The sequence below is a fragment of the Theropithecus gelada genome, chromosome 7b, assembly GCF_003255815.1.
Source record: "Theropithecus gelada isolate Dixy chromosome 7b, Tgel_1.0, whole genome shotgun sequence".
NCBI lineage: Eukaryota > Metazoa > Chordata > Mammalia > Primates > Cercopithecidae > Theropithecus > Theropithecus gelada.
The window spans coordinates 93,527,859-93,547,395 of NC_037675.1; the positions used below are offsets into that span (position 1 = coordinate 93,527,859).

At 43.4% G+C, this 19,537-nt stretch overlaps 2 protein-coding genes across 5 annotated transcripts in view; one reads left to right on the forward strand and one right to left on the reverse strand.

The window, feature by feature from the left end:
* Positions 1-3,421: 3,421 nt before the first annotated feature.
* On the reverse strand, positions 3,422-9,146 carry NDUFB1 (NADH:ubiquinone oxidoreductase subunit B1). Its single transcript, XM_025392323.1, is given in 4 exon segments — positions 3,422-3,525; positions 4,781-4,925; positions 9,000-9,044; positions 9,047-9,146. Coding segments are annotated over 4 exon segments (312 nt in total). The 5' UTR covers positions 9,132-9,146; the 3' UTR covers positions 3,422-3,488.
* Positions 9,147-9,278: 132 nt separating this feature from the next.
* Positions 9,279-19,537, forward strand: part of CPSF2 (cleavage and polyadenylation specific factor 2) — a 41,240-nt gene continuing 30,981 nt past the window's right edge. For 2 of the 4 annotated variants that reach the window (XM_025392319.1, XM_025392321.1), the window contains exons 1-3: positions 9,303-9,476; positions 13,712-13,770; positions 18,544-18,726. In XM_025392319.1, the coding sequence (XP_025248104.1) occupies positions 18,578-18,726 (149 nt within the window). In that variant the 5' untranslated portion in view covers positions 9,303-9,476; positions 13,712-13,770; positions 18,544-18,577. Of the gene's footprint in view, positions 9,700-13,711; positions 13,771-18,543; positions 18,727-19,537 lie in introns of all 4 variants that reach the window. The other 2 variants (XM_025392322.1, XM_025392320.1) reach the window with 2 other exon arrangements.

Genomic DNA, 19,537 nt, shown 5'->3' on the forward strand with positions numbered 1-19,537 from the left:
ACGCCATTCTCCTGCCTCAGCCTCCCGAGTAGCTGGGACTACAGGCGCCCGCCGCCTCGCCCGGCTAGTTTTTTGTATTTTTTAGTAGAGACGGGGTTTCACCGTGTTCGCCAGGATGGTCTCGATCTCCTGACCTCGTGATCCGCCCGTCTCGGCCTCCCAAAGTGCTGGGATTACAGGCTTGAGCCACCGCGCCCGGCCTAATTTTGTATCTTTAGTAGAGATGAGGTTTCTCCATGTTGGTCAGGCTGGTCTCGAACTCCTGACCTCAGATGATCCGCTCGCCTCGGCCTCCCAAAGTGCTGGGATTACAGGCATGGGCCACTTGCGCCCGGCCTCAAATTGCGTTCTTACAATAATTTTTTTTTAAAGAGCAAACAATGCTAATCCTTGTCGTTATGGGTTTTAAAGTCTATGTGGAATAAAGAGGGAGAAAAAAAGGCTACAATTTGATAATCTTGACACACACATACATAGAACAGATGGCATGTATACACCTGTGAAACCATCACCTCAATCAAGAAAATGAACATATTATACCCAAGTTTCCTCTTGTTTTTTGAGACAGAGTTTCGCTCTTGTTGCCCACGCTGGAGTGCAATGGCGTGATCTTGGCTCAATGCAACCTCTACCTCCTGAGTTGAAGCAATTCTCCTGACTCAGCCTCCCAATAGCTGGGATTACAGGTGTGCACCACCATGCCTGGCTAATTTTGTATTTTTAGTAGACACGGGGTTTCACCATGTTGGTCAGGCTGGTCTTGAACTCCTGACCTCAAGTGATCCACTGGCCTTGGCCTCCCAAAGTGGCTGGGATTACAGGTGTGGGACACTGTGCCCGGCCTTTTTTTTTTTTTTTGAGACATAGTCTTGGTCTGTTGCCCAGGCTAGTGTCCAGTGGCATGATCTCAGCTCACTACAACCTGTGCCACCCAGGTTGAGGGGATTCTCCTGCCCAGTAGGTGGAACTACAAACGCAGGCCACCATGCCTGGTTAAGTTTTTTAGTAGAGACAGGGTTTCACCATGTTAGCCAGGCTGGTCTCAAACTTCTGACCTCAAGTGATTCCACAGCCTCGGCCTCCCAAAGTGCTGGGATTATAGACATGGGCCACTGTGCCTGGCCCAGCCTCTTTGTAATTCTTTTCAACACCTTCTAGACCCTGATCTCTCAACCACTGAACTGCTTTGTTACTACAGATTGCTATTTATAACATTTCCTATTTATAGAAATGAAATCCTATCGCATGGGTTCTTTTTAATCTTTCATTCAGCACCGTTAGTATGAAATTCATCCATATTATGTTATCAATAGATCATTCCTTCTCATTCCTGGGTGATAGTCTATGATATGAATTCAACACACTTTATCCATTCATATGTTGATAGACATTTGGGTCATCTCATTTTTGGCTGTTACTAATCAAGCTGCTATGAACATTCATGTAAGTCTTTGTGCGGATGTATGCTTTCATTTCTCTTGGGTAAATAACTCAGACTGGGATGGCTGGGTCAAGTGATAGGTGTGTTTTACCTGAAACTGCTAAACTTCTTTCCAAGGTGGGACAATTACTGGTGGCTACATTTTATATTCCTGCCAGCAGTGTGCCTTCTAGCTGCTTTACATCCTTGCCAACAATTGGTAGTCTTCCAAATTTTAACTATTTTATTTTTACTTATTTAAATCTATTTTTTGAGACAAGAGTTTCATTCTTGTTGCTCAGGTTGGAGTGCAATGGCACGATCTTGGCTCACTGCAACCTCTGCCCCTGGGGTTCAAGTGATTCTCCTGCCTCAGCCTCCCAAGTAGCTGGGATTACGGACATGCACCACCACACCTGGCTAATTTTGTATTTTTAGTAGAGATGGGGTTTCACCATGTTGGTCAGGCTGGTCTCGAATTCCTGAGCTCAAGTGATCTGCCCGCCTAGGCCTCCCAAAGTGTTGAGATTATAGGCATGCGCCAGCCTAACTTTAACCATTTAATAGGTGTGTAGTGCCATCTCATTTTGCTGTTAATTTGCATTTCTCTAGTGACTACTAATGTTGAGTACCTTTTCATGCGCTTCCTTGCCATCCTCATATCTTTTTTGGCAGTGTTTGTTAAAATCTTTTGCCCATTTAAAACATTAGGTTGCTTAAACTGGGCACAGTGGCTCACGCCTGTAATCCCAGCACTTTGGGAGGCTGAGTTGGGTGAATCACCAGGTCAGGAGATCAAGACCATCCTGGCTAACATGGTGAAACCCCATCTCTACTAAATATACACAAAATTAGCCAGGTGTGGTGGCGGGCACCTGTAGTCCCAGCTACTTGGGAGGTTGAGGCAGGAGAATGGCGGGAACCCAGGAGGCGGAGTTTGCAGATCACACCACTGCACTCCAGCCTGGGTGATATAGCAAGACTCAGTCTCAAAAAAAAAAAAAAGTTAGGTTGTTTATTATTAAGCTATAAGGATTGTTTACATATTCTAGATGTTTTTCGAAGAGCAAAATTTTAAATTTTGATAAAGTACAAACTTACTGATTTTTAAAACTAGTTCATGTTCTGTGTGTTGTATTTTAAAAATCTTCACTTCCTGTGTGTATCCTACATTTGAAAAAAGGAAAAATCTTTGCCAAAGCTAAGGTCACTAAAATTTTCAGTATGTGATTTTTATCAAATAAAATCTTGGCCTCCTCCTTTTTAAGTCCCGTTGAAGCACAAAGTTTGAGATTTTTTTCTGAAAAATATATGATAAAAAATTTGCTCTATGATTTAATAGTACTGTGGTCCAAAATGAGAAACAGCAAATTAAATGCTAATTATAAATTTAATACCAACGTATACAATCAGGTACCTAATAATTATTTTATTTTTTATTTATTTTTGAGATGGAGTCTCACTCTGTTACCTGACAGGACAGGTATGCGCCACCACACCCGGCTAATTTTTTTGTATTTTTAGTAGAGACAGGGTTTCACCACGTTGGTAAGGCTGGTCTGGAATTCCTGACCTCAGATGATCTGCCTGCTTCAGCCTCCCAAAGTGTTGGGATTACAGGCGTGAGCCACCATGCCGGGCCCTAATAATAATTATTATTTTTTTGAGACGGAGTCTCACTCTGTTGCCCAGGCTGGAGTACAGTGGTGTGATCTTGGCTCATCGCAAGCTCCGCCTCCCAGGTTCACACCATTCTTCTGCCTCAGCCTCCTGAGTATCTGGGACTACAGGCGCCCGCCACCACGCCTGGCTAATTTTTTGTATTTTTAGTAGAGACGGGGTTTCACTGTGTTAGCCAGGATGGTCTCAATCTCCTGACCTTGTGATCCGCCCGCCTCGGTCTCCCAGAGTGTTGGGATTAGAGGCGTGAGCCACCGCACCTGGCCTTAAGTATGCTTGTTACTAGAAGGACTGCCTTTGTATGAAAAGAAAGACATTTCCGATTCTTCACGTTTTTATTGCTCTCAGAAGTTTAAAATGTGAGCATTCGATAGTTCAGCCAGACTCTTCACTTCCAGGTAACTTCTTCATTGGGTCGCAATTCCCTGTGTGAAAAGCAAAAAAGGAAGAAATGGAAAAACTGTAAATAAAACTTTGATAAGAGATAAAAGGGGAAGTCAGAAGAACATGATTTCAATATTTCATTTTCTTTTTTTTTTTGAAATGGAGTCTGGCTCTGTAGCCCAGGCTGGAGTGCAGTGGCACGATCTCGGCTCACTGCAAACTCCACCTCCTGGGTTCAAGCAATTATCCTGCCTCACCCTCCTGAGTAGCAGGGATTACAGCTGTACACCACCACACCAAGCTAATTTTTTATATTTTTGGTAGAGACGGGGTTCCACCATGTTGGCCAGGCTGGTCTCGAACTCCTGACCTCAAGGGATCCGCCTGCCTCAGCCTCCCAAAGTGCTAGGATTACAGGTGTGAGCCACCGCACCCAGCCAATATTTTATTTTCTATTACACTGATCCGTTTAAAAAACTTACATATTAAATTCATCATATTTATTCTTTTTATTCATGACTTTAACTTTTACCATATTGTCAGCTTCATTTTTCTGGGTTAAAGAATTGTGATTACTTAGTTTATATGAAAGCTATTATCTCTGCTCAGTGAGTTCATTCAAAATGTTTTCTAAACCCTTTCCAGCTTATTTTCTCTTTCTTGAAATCCCTGATTTGTGAATCACCTCTATCATCTCTCCATACCCACTGTGGATGCTGCTCACTTCTCTTGCCCCTCAAGCTTCCTCCTACCCAGCTGTATGCCCACTGGCAGGCATCCTGTCTTGCTAACGGGAACTCTCTGCTGCCAGAGGAGCCATCTCTAAGGCATAATGGGACCAGGCAGCTGCCAGCTGCTATCACTCTACCACCAGGTCTAAAGCTGTCAGGTAGTGTTGCTAAGAACACAGCGCCTAGCTGCTATTATTACTATTTCTCTCAGCTACAGCATGTCTTAAGACAATATATGACAATATATGTGGAAGCTGTAATATAAGCTAGGCTTTGGTCAGCTACTTTTAAACTGTGGCTGTATTAAAATGCACTTTGAATTTAAAAAAAAGATGATACTTTCAAAGACCTGAAACAGCCTATTCATTAAATGAAGACTTTACATTCTAGAGGTAATCATATTGTTTTATCCAAGGATTCAATAACAAACAAGACTAAAAACAGTGTCATTTGAATCTAAGTCCTCAAGGGGGAAAAATTACCCCTTCTATTTATTTTTGGCACATATAAAAAAGAATATTCCCCAAATTTGGCCAATTGCTGGTTTAAAAACATGCAGACTAACCTTTTAAATAACGAACTCTTGTTCCGGAAGGCAGTTAGCCGTTCATCATTCTTTCTGTCTAAATAACATCCAATGACAAATCCCATAGGGACAAGAACATGAACCCAGTGGTCCCGCACAATCTGAAGTAAGTTCACCATGATAGCTAAAAGAAAAAAAAATTATCAGAAATACAACTGCTTTTTTTGTTTTCTTTGAAATAACTTTTAAATTGCATCTGGGCTGGGCACGGTGGTTCATGCCTGTAATCCTAGCACTTTGGGATGCTGAAGTGGGCAGATCACTTGAGATCAGGAGTTTGAGACCAGCCTGGCCAACATGGCAAAACCCCATCTCTACTAAAAGTACAAAAATTAGCCAGGTGTGGTGGTGCGCGTCCGTCATCCCAACTACTGGAGAGGCTGAGACAGAATTGCTTGAGCCTAGGAGGCCGAGGTTGCAGTAAGCCAAGATCATGCCACTGTACTTTAGCCTGGGCAACAGAGCAAGACTCCGTCTCGATAAAATAAATAAACTGCATCTGAAACAGGAAGATAATAGACATAGATGTAATAGATGTTAAAAGCCTAATAAGCCTCTTTGTTTGCCTGGCATCAGAATATTGTATAATACTTAAAAATCTAATTGATGAAGATTACACACGGGACAATGATTAATATAAAATTACACTGCACTGAGTCTATTTATTAAATTTTACTACTAGCTTCAATAGTGATGTGATATGATACAGAGCAGAGAAACAGAGAGGGTATGTAAAACATTCTGCCTGCAATAGCTGATTGTTTGCATCCTCCTCATGTTGTTTTGGAACTTTTTCTTATAAAAGAGATGAGGTCTTGCTACGTTGCTCAGGCTGGAGGGCAGTGGCTATTCACAGGCACTATAGCTCTCAACTCCCGGGCTCAAGTATTCCTCCTGCCTTAGCCTTCCAAGTAGCTGGGACTATAGGCATGCACCACTGCACCTGGCTCTCATTTAGAACTTTTACATGTGTAAAACATATTTAGAACCTCTCGCAATGCAAAAACAAATTTAATACAATTTTGCCAGAAGTGGAATTCTTTAGGTAAAGCTGTAATTACTGAAAACTAAATTTAGAAAGAAAAAAGATATGAGAGAAAAAAAAACTATATTCAATAATGTCACTGTAGATATGAATATAGATTACTCTAAAAAAGGTAAAAGGGCCAGGTGTGGTGGTTCACGCCTGTAATCCCAGCACGTTGGGAGGCTGAGGCAGAAGGACAAGGTCAGGAGTTCGAGACCAGCCTGGCCAACATGGTGAAACCCCATCTCTACTAAAAATACAAAAATTAGCTGGGCATAGTGGTGCATGCCTGTAATCCCAGCGACTCAGGAGGCTGAGGCAGGAGAATCGCTTGAACTCGGGAAGCAGAGGTTGCAGTGAGCTGAGATGATGCCACTACACTCCCGACTGGGGGATAGAGCAAGACTGTCTCAGAAAAAAAAACAAAAAACAAAAACAACAAGGTAAAGGGAGAAGAAAATTTACTTTTATAGTGTGACTACTAGGTGGCTCATGCCTGCAACCCCAGCACTTTGGGAGGCTAAGGCAGATGGATCACTTGAGCCTAGGAGTTTGAGACTAGCCTGGTTAACATGGAAAACCGTGTCTCTACAAAAAATAAATTGGCTGGGTGTGCTAGTGTATGCCTGTAGTCCCAGCTACTTGGGAGGCTGAGGTGGGAGGATTGCTTGAGCCCAAGAGACGGAGGTTGCAGTGAGCTGAGATCACACCACTGTACTCTAGCCTGGACAACAGAGCAAGATGCTGTCTCAAAACAAAAACAAACAAACAAACAAAAAAGACTACTAGGTTACTAGGTACCAGAGCCATGTATTTCTATACGTAATGTGAATTAACTATTATTTACATTTTACAGATAAGAAAACAGCTTAATCCAAATACTATTAAGTATAGAGCTGGAGTTCAAATTCAGCTTCACTCTACAGCTCTGGCTCCTATTATATAGCTCATGCCTAAGAAACCCCTTCCTGAATTGATGTTTATGGTACTTAAAAGCTTTTAAATGCTGAGTGTCCAGAAGGTAGATGAGGAGGAATAGAACTACAGGTTTTTCTTTATCCGAAATGCTTGGAACCCGAAGTGTTTTAGATTTTTTCAGATTTTGAAATATTTGCATACACATAATGAGCTATCTTGGGGATAGGACCGAATTTAAACATAAACTCCATTTGGGCTTTACATATACCTTATACACATAGCCTGAAGGCAATCTTATATGAAACTTGTTTTTTTTTTCAAATAGTCTTGCTCTGTCACCTAGGATGGAATGCAGTGGAGTTATCATAGTCCACTGCAGTCCTGAACTCCTGAGCTCAAGTGATCTTCCCACCTCAACCTCCTGAGAAGCTGGAGCTACAGGTGTTAATTTTAAAAAATCCTTAAAAAAATTTGTAGACACAAGATCTTGCTATGTTGCCCAGGCTGGTCTCAAACTTGTGGCCCCAAGTTTCACATTTGGGGGCATTTTGGATTTCCAATATTCTGATCAGGGATGCTGAACCTGTAATGGTCATCAGGTGGAAAATAAATTGCACTAATTCAATAAAAACATAGTTGGATTGCCAATTTCCTATAAAAATTCGTGCATACAGATGAATTCAAAATACACCTGTGTGCATTTGGACCTAACCTAATAAATCATGTACAGTGACTGAGAAGACATATGACAACATCCTAGAAAGACAATACATTATTGCCAACAAAACTGCTTAGCACTAAGCTCTGCTAGGCCTATGTAGACTGAATTTCTGCCTCTCCTCTGACACTGATTGGCAGTTATACAATTCATACATTTTTCTTTCCTTTTTCTTTCTTTTTTATTTTGAGACGGAGTTTCGCTCTTGTTGCCCAGGCTGGAGTGCAATGGCGCGATCTTGGCTCACCGCAACCTCCGCCTCTCGGATTCAAGGGATTCTCCTGCCTCAGCCTCCTGAGTCGCTGGGATCACAGGTATGCGCCACCATGCCCAGCTAATTTTGTATTTTTGTTAGAGACGGGGTTTCTCCATGTTGGTCAGGCTGGTCTTGAATTCCCGACCTCACGTGGTCCACCCGCCTAGGCCTCCCAAAGTGCTGGGATTACAAGCGTGAGCCACCGCGCCCGGCTTTTTTTTTGAGACAGATTCTCACTCTGTGGCCCAGGCTGGAGTGCAGTGGTGCAACTACAGCTCACTGCAACCTCTGCCTCCCAGGTTTAAGTGATTTTCTTGCCTCAGCCTTCCGAGTAGCTGGGACCACAGGCACGTGCCACCATGCCCGGCTAATTTTTGTATTTTTAAGTAGCGACGGGGTTTCACTGTTGGCCAGGCTGGTCTCGAACTCCTGACCTCTTCATCCGGTCACCTCGGCCTTCCAAAGTGCTGGGATTACAGGCATGAGCCACCGCGCCTGAACATACGTTTTTCTTTTAAAAGGCAAGGTCGGCCAGGTGCGCTGGCTCACGCCTGTAATCCTAGCACTTTGGGAGGCTGAGGCGGGTGGATCACGAGATCAGGAGTTCGAGACCAGCCTGGCCAACATAGTGAAACCCCGTCTCTACTAAATATACAAAAAATTAGTCGGGTGTGGTGGCGGGAGCCTGTAATCCTAGCTACTTGAGAGGCTGAGACGGGACAATCGCTTGAACCCGGGAGGCGGAGGTTGGAGTGAGCGGAGATTGCGCCATTGCACTCCAGCCTAGGTGACAAGAGTGAACCTCTGTCTCAAAAATAAAAATAAAAAAGCAAACCAAAAGGGTAAGCGCATCATTTTGGTGCAACGGTGTCGGCTCAAGAGGATCTGCGGTTTGGAAGAGAGCGAGGTTAGCGAGGAGACAGAAGGCTAGGACTTAGATGAACGTAAGCTGCTTGGGGAGGGGAGGCAGCCAGCGTCTTCCCTGCTTCAGGCCAGGCATGGGATACTGGCTAGCGGGCGGTCACTGGGTCACATCTCTACGGACGTTTTCCTGTTATAACAGCCTCAGAAAACCCATTCCAAAAGCTCCGGCCCGGAAATCCCATCCTCCACCCGAAGAAAACTCCATTTTCCTTTCCCGTCACCTTCGCTCGGAAGCCCCGGGGAAGCTCAGACCACCCCTCCACACACGCACAGCACCGAGGGCCTGCCTAGAACCCTCTCCGTCACCCTCGCCGTGATCCGCGGCGCGGCGGCCCCCCAGGCTCCCCAGACCCACCTGCAGCCTCAGTGCCAACAGCGACCCCGAGACCAAGGGCAACTCAGCCACCCGCGCCAGTGGAAGCTGCGACCTCGGGACCTGCCATTCGCCGCGCCGGCACGGAGCAGAGGGGTGACGCCAGCAAATCATACTACTTCTTCCTCCTCAGGGTTGACTCCTTTTTTTTTTTTTAGCTTCCAAACATTATCAATAATTTCTGAATACAATTTCGCTCCACTCAGACGAGGCGTGCAGGTGTGAGCGCCGTCGCCTTCCCACAGCCCCGTGCCCACCCCCCGGAGATGGTCTCGCCCTGGGTCATCCTCGTTTACGCCGCTCGCCTCCAGCTCCAAAATGGCGGCCGCCGCTGGGGGGCTTCTGCCGGCCGGTAGTGCCCCGCGCTGCTGAGCCAGCATCGGCTTTTCTACCTCTTGAACCTGGATTCGCTTAGGGGTTGGGAAGGGCAGTGGACGGCGTTGGGGGAGGCCTGACGAGGCAAGTGAGGGCGGGAGAAAGGAGTAAGCCTCTGGCGGGGGAAGGCGGCGTCACTGGCCCTCCGGGAGCGCCGGGCCCCGACTCCGACCCGGTCTCCCCCGAGGACTCGCCCCCGCCGCTTCGGCTGCGACTGTCCCTGTCGTTCCTGGCAGAAGTGGTCAGCGAGGGAAAGAGAAGTGACTTCTCCATGGGTTTCAAGCTCCCAGCTGTTTTGCGGCAGCTCGTACGGTTCCCTCCCGGGATCTTCTTTCCTCCTTTCTGCTTCCCTCTGCTTACCCTTTCATCTCTTGGCGCTGGAGGAGTTAAGCCGACGCCAGCTTTAGCTGCTTAGCCTCGTGGCTACGGCGTTCTCAGCCTCCCCCGCTCGGGCTCTTCCCGTCGTTTTGGGTTGAGAGACCACGAGGTTACTAAGCTCTGGGCACCGCGTAGGCGTCCTTTTAGTTCATCGACTCCAGAGACCTTTAGGATGTTTGTACCACGCTGTACTAAAAGGGTCTCGGCCCTTCGCGCCCTCCCGCCATTGCCCCCCCCAGCGCTTCCACTATCACTGTGAAGTTATAATTCTTTTTTGACTTCGTACTGTTTTGTGTGCTCTTTAGAAAACAAGAGGTCAGACTGTAACCCCGGCAAGTCTGGCATCCTGTGACCAGGCGAACCTGAGCTATCATTTATACCCATCCCCTAATTTTTAATTTTACAATCCCTTTAACCCCTTTTTTCCTTTCTTTTTTCTTCTTCTTTTTTTTTTTTTTTAATAGAGACGGGGTTCACTATGTTGCCCAGGCTGGTGTCGAACTCCTGGGCTCAAGAGAACCTCCCATTTTGGCCTATGCTGGGATTACAGGCGTGAGCCACCATGCCCGGCCTTGCAACCCCAGTATGAAATTGCTGCTTTCCCTCAACTGACAGGAAAGAGACTTCCCCACTCAGTGAGTTCCAGGGCTAACCCAAACTCCTCTGTTTTCCCTTGGATTTTGCTTAGTTCACCTTAGTTGTCATCAACATGCACGGTCATGATTTTTTATTTTTGAGAAGGAATCTCGCTCTGTTGCGCAGGCTGGAGTACAGTGTCACGATTCTCGGCGCACTGCAACCTCTGCCTCCCGGGTTCAAGTGATTCTCCTGCCTCAAGAGTCACGAGTAGCTAGGAGTACAGGCGCGCACCACCACGCCCTGCTAATTTTTGTAGTTTTAGTAGAGACAGGGTTTCACCTTGTTGGCCAGGATGATCCGCCCGCCTCAGCCTCCCAAAGCGCCGGGATTACAGGCGTGAGCCACCGCGCCCAGCTGATTTATTATTTGAGACGGGGTCTCGCTCTGTCCCCCAGGCTGGAGTGCAGTGGTGCCATCTCAGCTCACTGCAACTTCCGCCTCCCGGGCTCAAGCAATCCTCCCACCTCAGCCTCCCAAGTAGCTGGGGTCACCAGCGCAGCCACCGCGCCCGGCTACTTTTTTGCGTTTTTAGTAGAAATGGGGTTTTGCCATGTTGCCCAGGCTGGTCTGGAACTCCTGAGCTCAAGCGATCGGCCTTCCTCGGCCTCCCAAAGTGTTGAGATTACAGGCGCAAGCCACTGCGCCCGGCAACATGCACGATCATTATTGAGAGGGCAAGTAACTGTGAGATATTGGGTATTGTATATACAACGATGATCACTTTTACTCCTCTATACATTGAAAATCCATTCAAATACTTTATGTGCCCCCTTTATAACAAAATAACTTGGGTTAGGGCAACAAAAAAGGCTTTATAAAGGAGTAAATATGTGAGTTGGGTCATGTAGCATCAAAAGGAATTTGCTGAGCTCAAAAGGAGAAGGTAATTTCGGGATTCAGTACAGGAATATAGAGCTTTGAGAAGCTTTAGCATACTTAGGGAGAGTGGGATAATCAACCTGCTTGAGCATTTAGTGCATGAGTGATTGGTGAAGCAAGAGGTAGGTTAAGATCAGCTTGTGAAGGATCTTGATTTCCAATAGGGAGTTTAGATTTTATTCAGTAGTTAGCAGGAATCCAGTGGATATTTTGTGCAAGGAGTGAGCAGGAGGGTATTTGTTTTTTTAGGATGGTCTCTGACAGCTATATAGAGGATCAACTGGGAACAGAAAAACTAGATGAAAGGAAATTGGCAATCATTCAGGTAAGGCAATGAGGGCCTCCATGGAGGCAGGACATAAAGGAGGTCAGAGAGACACTAAGTAAATGTCAAATGGGATTCACCTGCTGACTGCTAAGTTAATGGTAAGAAGGTGACTTGAGTTTTTATTCTGGGAGAGTAAATGGTTGGCAATACTATTAAAACTTAGTCTGAGACATGCACACAAACATACGATGGTGCCAACCTGCACTTTAGGGGTGACAACACGATGCTCTATAGTGTAAAGCATTGATTTTTATGGTCTGGAGTCTAGATATGCACTGTTATAGTAGTCACTAGCCACATGTAGCTACTGAGCACTTCAGATGTGGTTAGTCTAATTGAAATGTGCTGTAAATATAAAATACACAGTGGATTTTGAAGATTTAATATGAAAATGTAAAATATTCAACATGATTATATGTTGAAATAATATTTTGGTTCTACTGGGTTAAATAAAATACATTAAAATTCACCTGTTTCTTTTTCACTTTTCCATGTGACCACGAAGAAATTTAAACGTACATTTGTGGCATGCATTATATGTCTGTTGACAGAGCTGTTCTAGTCTAGACTAGATGTGGGAATTGGTAAGGAGGTGGAATATGAGCTGGGCCCAAAGACATTGAGCAGTGATGTCAGGGTGGCTTCCTGGCAACCTCCATTGCCAGTTAAGGCATTTGGTTTGTGTTTTCTCAAGCAGTAAGAAGCCTTCAAAGATTTCTGAGCAAGGGGTAATATGTGCAGGGTATTTCTGAAGATGAATCTGGTAGCGATGTTTAGGTTGGATGAAGGGAGGAAAGGAGGCAGAGAAACTGAGAAACCCAAACATAAGGTAGTGAGGCCCTTCCTGTATTAGGGTACTGGCAGTAGGGATAGAAAGAGAATGATATGCAAAGCGTTGCTGAGGGAAGAATAATCAGGAGGTGGTAATAATAGACTGTCCCAGAAATGAAGAATCAGCATGTAGCATTCCAAGCCTTGGTACTTAGATAACAACTAATATATTCATGTCGCAGAGCTGTAAAATACAATTTGAGACTGAAGAAATTTGGTCTCAAGGTAGAATCAGCAAAGTTAGGAGGGAGCGGTCCACTAAATACTTTCTCTTTTTATCACCCTGCTTTCTGTATCATCTTATCAATCATACGCACCAGCTAATATCCCCAAAATACAGAATTACCTATATCATGCCATCATTCTACTTGATAATGAGTCTTAAAATGTTTCTGTTGCCTGCAGGACTAGGTTCACAGTTTCCAAGGCCTTTCATTATCTGGCCCCTTTCTGTTCATTAGGCCTTACCTTTTCTGCTTTTGTGAATGTGTGCCAGGCTAGTTTTTTCACTGGTACTTTAAAACTTTTTACTCAAAAGTGCGGAGATCTGAGATCTCTGGTACTCCTTTACTCCTGTTATTCCTCTGTTTTAAGTACCTTCTCTTTGTTTCTACCCATGTCTTATCCTTAGTGAGTAATCTTAAATCCCACCTCTTCTATGATTCTCAATAACATAAGGTAATATCAACTTAAAAAAAAAACTTCCCATATATATATGTATTTTATATATTTTATATATATATATATATATATATTTTTTTTTTTTTTTTTGAGATGGAGTCTTGCTCTGTCGCCCAGGCTGGAGTGCAGTGGTGCGATCTCGGCTCACTGCAAGCTCCACCTCCTGGGTTCACACCATTCTCCTGCCTCAGCCTCCCGAGTAGCTGAGACTACAGGCGCCTGCCACCGTGCCTGGCTAATTTTTGATATTTTTTTTTATTAGAGACGGGGTTTCACCGTGTCAGCCAGGGTGGTCTCGATCTCCTGACCTCATGATCCACCCGCCTCGGCCTCCCAAAGTGCTGGGATTACAGGCATGAGCCACCGCGCCCGGCCCCTAAATATTTTTATGTCTTTTATTATCTGTTTATGTAAGCTTAAGCTTCCTAAAATTATGACAGATCTCTTTTTTATAAAAGGACCACATATTATACTACTTGGTGCTGCTCCTGATGCCTTAGGGCAAGATACAAATTAAACACCATAATTGTAAACAGAATGAAATCATAATACCACATTCATAAGGCTTTTATTTATTTTTTAGATTGATAAAGAACTCTTCAGAATTCCTGGTGTTTCATCATATATACGACTGAGATATCAGTAAGTAGTGAATGTTTAATAAAGATACAGCTTTATTATGAATAATTGTAGTGAAAATATCTTTTCATCTGTTGAAATCTTGGTCTGTCTGTAAAAAAAGTTTTAATATGAACATATTCAGTTCTAACTGCAAGATACCGTGCATGTTACTTCATAATCTAAATGAAGAAAGTGGGAATTAAGGAAGACTTAAGTAGAAAAGAATTTCCTTTAGGCCATTGTTATAATTGTGGTACAGTAAGCTTTTTGGCAGGGATAGTTTCCAAGGTCCTTTCCAAAATTGTATTTATAAACATTTTTCATCAAATAGAGAATTAATGTCTTTGTACCCCAAATAAGAACACATGAAGGCCAGGTGTGCTGTCTCACACCTGTAATTCCAGCATTTTGGGAGGCCAAGGTGGGTGAATCACTTGAGCCCAGGACTTAAAGAGCAGCCTGGACAACATAGTAAAACCCTGTCTCTACAAAAAATTAGCTGAGTGTGGTGGTGCGTGCCTGTAGTCCCAGCTACCCAGGAGGCTGAGGTGGGAGGATCACTTGAGCGCAGGAGGTTGAGGCTGCAAATGAGCCATGATTGCACCACGGCACTCCAGCCTGGGTACCAGAGCAAGATCCTGTTTCCGGAAGCAAAAACAAGTCAATATATTTTAAATTTTAATTTACCAACAGTTATTTATTGAATAACCACTATGTGCAGGGATGTGCTAATGTACTAAGGATAAAAAAATGGATCAAGCCAACTCCTGTACTCAGAGAGCTCTCCTAAGCAAGGGCAAATATATGTAGATGGGTTCCGGTTTATGGTGTGGTAAGTGAGCTTATTTAATACTAGCCATGCCCCGTTCCTTCATTTAAGAAACATTCATCGGCTACCACTGTATGTTAGGCACTGTGGAGGCATTGGTAACTGTGATCAAAACAGAAAGTCTTTACCTTCATGGAGTCCACATTCCAGTGTGGGCACAGGAGGAGAGAAGGTGACAGACAAAGCAAGTAAATAAATAAGTAGCAATTAGCACTAAGTATTTTGAGGGAAATAGAATGATGTTGTAATGGGCGTGAAGAAGGGCTTTAGGGTGGTCAGAGAATGACTACCTCTGAGAATGACTCAGTAAATTAGAGACAGGGAAAATATATAAACAAGTTAGAGGTTTTGGTCATAGTGAAGAGAGAAGAAAATTTGAGAAATATAATGAGTTGTTATGAAAGTATATCCCTGGAAGTGCTTTATAAAGGTCCTTGATAAGTCTCTGTACAACTTAAGCCAACGGACATTTCTCTGGCTTCTCAGGCTTAGTGCAAATGGGAGGTGAGGAAGTGGAGACTTAGTGCAAATGGGAGGTGAGGAAGCGGAGATATATCTGTGGACAAATATTCTGAGAAGTTTTTTTGTGAAAGGGAAATCCAAAAATGATGCAGTGGTTGTTGGGGGTTGAAGGGTTGAGAGAGGGTTCTTATAAGTTGGGAAATTCTAGAGTATTTTTATAAGCTTGCAGGAATGGTCCATCAGTGATACACTGATGCAGGGGAAAGAGCAAATGACTGAAGATGTCAAGTCTTTCAGAAGGTGAATAGAAATGGGATCAACAGCGCACATAGAGGGACCGACCTTGGGTGGGAGCAGGACTGTTCTATACAATAGGAGACCCAACAGTGTACATGCAGATAGGCTAATAGATGTAGTATCTGGAAAATGAGAAATTACTCTCTAATTTTATCAGCTGAGACTAGGGTGGAGGGAGGGATGGGTGATCTTTGAACAAAGAGGAGGAGGTGTGGAGAAGTCGTCTCAGAAATTGAAAGTCAACCTACTAAGAAAAGTCAGATTGAAGGGTAATACTTAGGGCCTATTTGAGGCCTTTGGCCATGAATTTAAAGAGCAAATAGCATTAACTGGGCATGGTGGCGGGTGCCTGTAATCCCAGCTGCTTGGGAGGCTGAGGCAGGAGAAGTACTTGAACGCAGGAGGCAGAGGTTGCAGTGAGCTGAGATCTTGCCGCTGTACACCAGCCTGGGCGACAAGAGTGAAACTTTGTCTCAAAAAAAAAAGAAAAAAAATGGGCTGGGTGGATCATGAGGTCAAGAGATCAAGACCATCTGGCCAACATGGTGAAACACCATCTCTACTAAAAAAAAATTACCTGGGCGTGGTGGCGCATGCCTGTAGTCCCAGCTACTCAGGAGGCTGAGGCAGGAGAATCACTTGAACCTGGGAGATGGAGGTTGCAGTGAGCCAAGATCGTGACACTGCACTCCAGCCTGGCGACAGAGTGAGACTCAGTCTCAAAAAAAAAAAAAAAAAAAACAAACCAAATAGCACAGCTGTAATTCTCCATATCCCATCCCCCCCAACCCCCGCATGATTGGAGTTAATCAGGACTGGGGTTTTGCCAGCCTAGTAGAGAGAAGGACTAGAGAAGCAAGACATTTGAGTGTTTGCAAATAATCTTAACAGATCATGAATTGAAGGTGAGGACCTGAGTGAAAACAGGAGGGGGTCGTGGATAGGGAAAAAGTAGCCAGCGAATTAGAGAGATACCACTGAGCACAGAGGATTTTTGCAATGGGAATACTAGAGTAAGTAAGGTGTTAGAGAGTGAGATGCTTGAAGGTGAAATTTTCAAAGTAGTACAGTTACTGATAGTGATAAGTTTTAGGGTGTAATCGTAATGCTGGGTGGCTGAAGTGAAATGAAGATTATTGGAGTTGAGGAAGTCAAGGAACCAACAGGTCAGTATTGAAGTTACTCAGAGGAACAAGGGTCATGTAAAAGTCCCCAGTGAATGAGGCCAGGTTAATGGATGCCATAGTGAAGGGAAAATGTGAAAGACAAATAGTGAACTGCTGGGTGGCAAGAGCTTTAATGGGACTAGAATATTTGAAAGAGGAAGGAGAAGACATGGTTTAGAAGCTGCAGTGAGGAGCAAGGAGCACATACCTCTTGCTTTTCAAGTACAGGGGGTACAAAAAGTTAAAACAACAACCACAAAAAACCTTGAGAAGGCTGTAAGAGAAAGAGTAGGATTAGGGAACAGCCAGGTACCTGGGAAGACAAACAGGTGAAGAGAATTTTCAGAGAAGCAATTGCAGTTACAGGTGAGTAGAATCATAGTTCCAGAGAGCATCCTGAAAGGATTTGAGAGGGAGAAGAGGTAGGGGATTAGGTCTTACTGGGAGATGTATGCATCATTGATAGTTGATAACCTAGCAGTCTTGTGATTTTGGCTGTCACTCAGATAAACAAAGCTGGGAGATGTGGTGGGTTTAGCAGTCCCTGTCAGCCTCTTGTGAAAGGTGGATTTCAGTTTACCTCAGTTTGTTGATGACCTTGAGTAGTGGTGAGAAATTATTAGGTAATTCAGTGGCCTTCTCTCCTATTTGCATAGTTAGCCAGGAAAGGCTCATTTATTTTAGGGAGCTGAAATCTGAAATGTTGCTGTGGGGTTGAACTTTGTTAATGAATATTTTCATAACTTCTGCTTAATAGCACACAGTTCCAGGTTCTAAATCCCATTTTTTTTTTTAAAAAAAAGTATATATTTTATTTTATTTTATTTATTTTTTAGATACAAAGTCTCCCTCTGTTGCCCAGTCTAGGGTACGCTCTAGGGTTTCACTCTGTGCCCAGTCTAGTGGCACACTCATAGCTCACAGTAACCTCAAACTCCTGGGCTCAACCAATTCTCTCATCTTGGCCTTCTGAGTAGCTAGGACTACAGGTACATGCCACCAGTCAGTATTTTTATTTTTTATTTTTGTAGAGACAGGGTCTCACTACATTGCCCAGGCTGGTCTCAAACTCCTGAACTCTAGCAGTCTTCCTGCCTCGGCCTCCCAAAGTGCTGGGATCACAGGCATGAGCCACCATGCCTGGCCTATAGATGTGTTCATGTTATATTTTCCTGAAATATATGTAGTAGGCATCCCAATTTGCATTCCATCAGATATATGTTGAGCATGCATCAGGTTCTATTTAGGAGTTGCAAACATATGCCACCTGTGTTTTTCTGTTGCTCACATTCCAATGCAAGGGTTCTTAATGTTAAACTCCCTGAAAAGTTTGTGAATTTCTGTGTGTATATGTACTCTTGTTTTTTGTTTGGTTGTGTTGAGAGTTGGTGGGGGAGAGGGGAGGGCCCATAGGTTTTTATCAGATTCTCAAGGGGGTCTATTTAAGGACCACTGGTCTAATTAATAGGAGAGAAAGACACATAAACTAATCATTGTAATACAGTGAAATCAGTGCCATCACAAAGCACGATAAAAGACGAACAGATTCACCTTGAAGGATGAGTTCATTAATTCCTAAACATTTATTTATTGAGGAACTTGGATGCAGTAGTATCTGTTGTAGGTAATTTATACATTATTTGAAATACTTCATCCTTTTTACATATCTGTTAATACTAATGTTTTATAGACTGAGATACACAGGTGAGGAAAGTTTAATTAACTTGCTTCAAATCACATAGTAGATTCATATATGGGTCTATTTGATTGCAACATTCACTACCCCACTAGGGAGCCACTAAAGGGCTCATTGTGTCCAAGATTATGTTTGTGCTTTTAAACTTGGCAGTGACTTAATAAACTTGCTTTCACTTAAAAAATAAGTAAACTTGGCAGTGATGGAAATGGGCCTTTAAACTGCTTTTTGTGTTAATGGAATATCTATGAACTTAAATACTTGAACTAATTTTAATCAATTTGTCTATTATATATGCCAGACGGTGCTTTTATGTTTATTTATGTTTTCATTTCATTTGAAAGACCCTTCTAGCTTGCTGTTTCTGGACCAAAAAAAATGACGTCTATTATCAAGTTAACTACCCTTTCTGGGGTCCAAGAAGAATCTGCCCTTTGCTATCTTCTCCAAGTCGATGAGTTTAGATTTTTATTGGACTGTGGCTGGGATGAGCACTTTTCTATGGATATTATAGATTCCCTGAGGAAGTAAGTTACATTTCATAATTCTAGGTTTTTATTAAATCAACTTCTCTTTTCTGTACTGTAATACCATTTCAATGTAATAAATATTGCCTTTTTACACTAGTTTATAGCAAAAGGCTTAATTTTGCTTATGCCAAAAACCTATAGTGACCATTTTAACTTGTAGAGTTTTGATTGACTTATAAGCTTTGCTTGTTGAAATTCAGCAAAATCTTAAGCTAATGGATTTCAGTAGAAATTTTTGCATGCTAATTTTTGGAAAGAACAAGAATACATAAGAATTTGAGAAGAGGAAACATTTTCCATGTGAGAGTTCTGTGGTCAGATCACATTAGCTTACTTTTCTACATCTTTTGATGCTAAACATTGTGAACTGGTTCTCAGAATGACCATGAGATACTGATTCATCCAAAAAAAAATCATTTATGGGCTGGGCATGGTGGCTCGCGCCGGTAATCCCAGCACTTTAGGAGGCTGAGGTGGGCGGATCACTTGAGTTCAGGAGTTCGAGACCAGCCTGGCCAACATGGTGAAACCCCGACTCTACTAAAAATACAAAAATTAGCCAGGTATGGTGGTGTGCACCTATAGTCCCAGCTACTTGGGAGGCTGAGGAAGGAGAATTGCTTGAACCCAGGAGGCAGAGATTGTACTAAGCCTAGATCATACCATTACACTCCAGCCTGGGCGACAGAGCAAAACTCTGTCTCAAAAAAAAAAATCAATTATGTTTACAGTATTATACCAATTTTGCAAGAAAAGAGGACTTAAATATTTAAAAATCTTTAGAACTTGAAAAAAAAATCCAAACCAT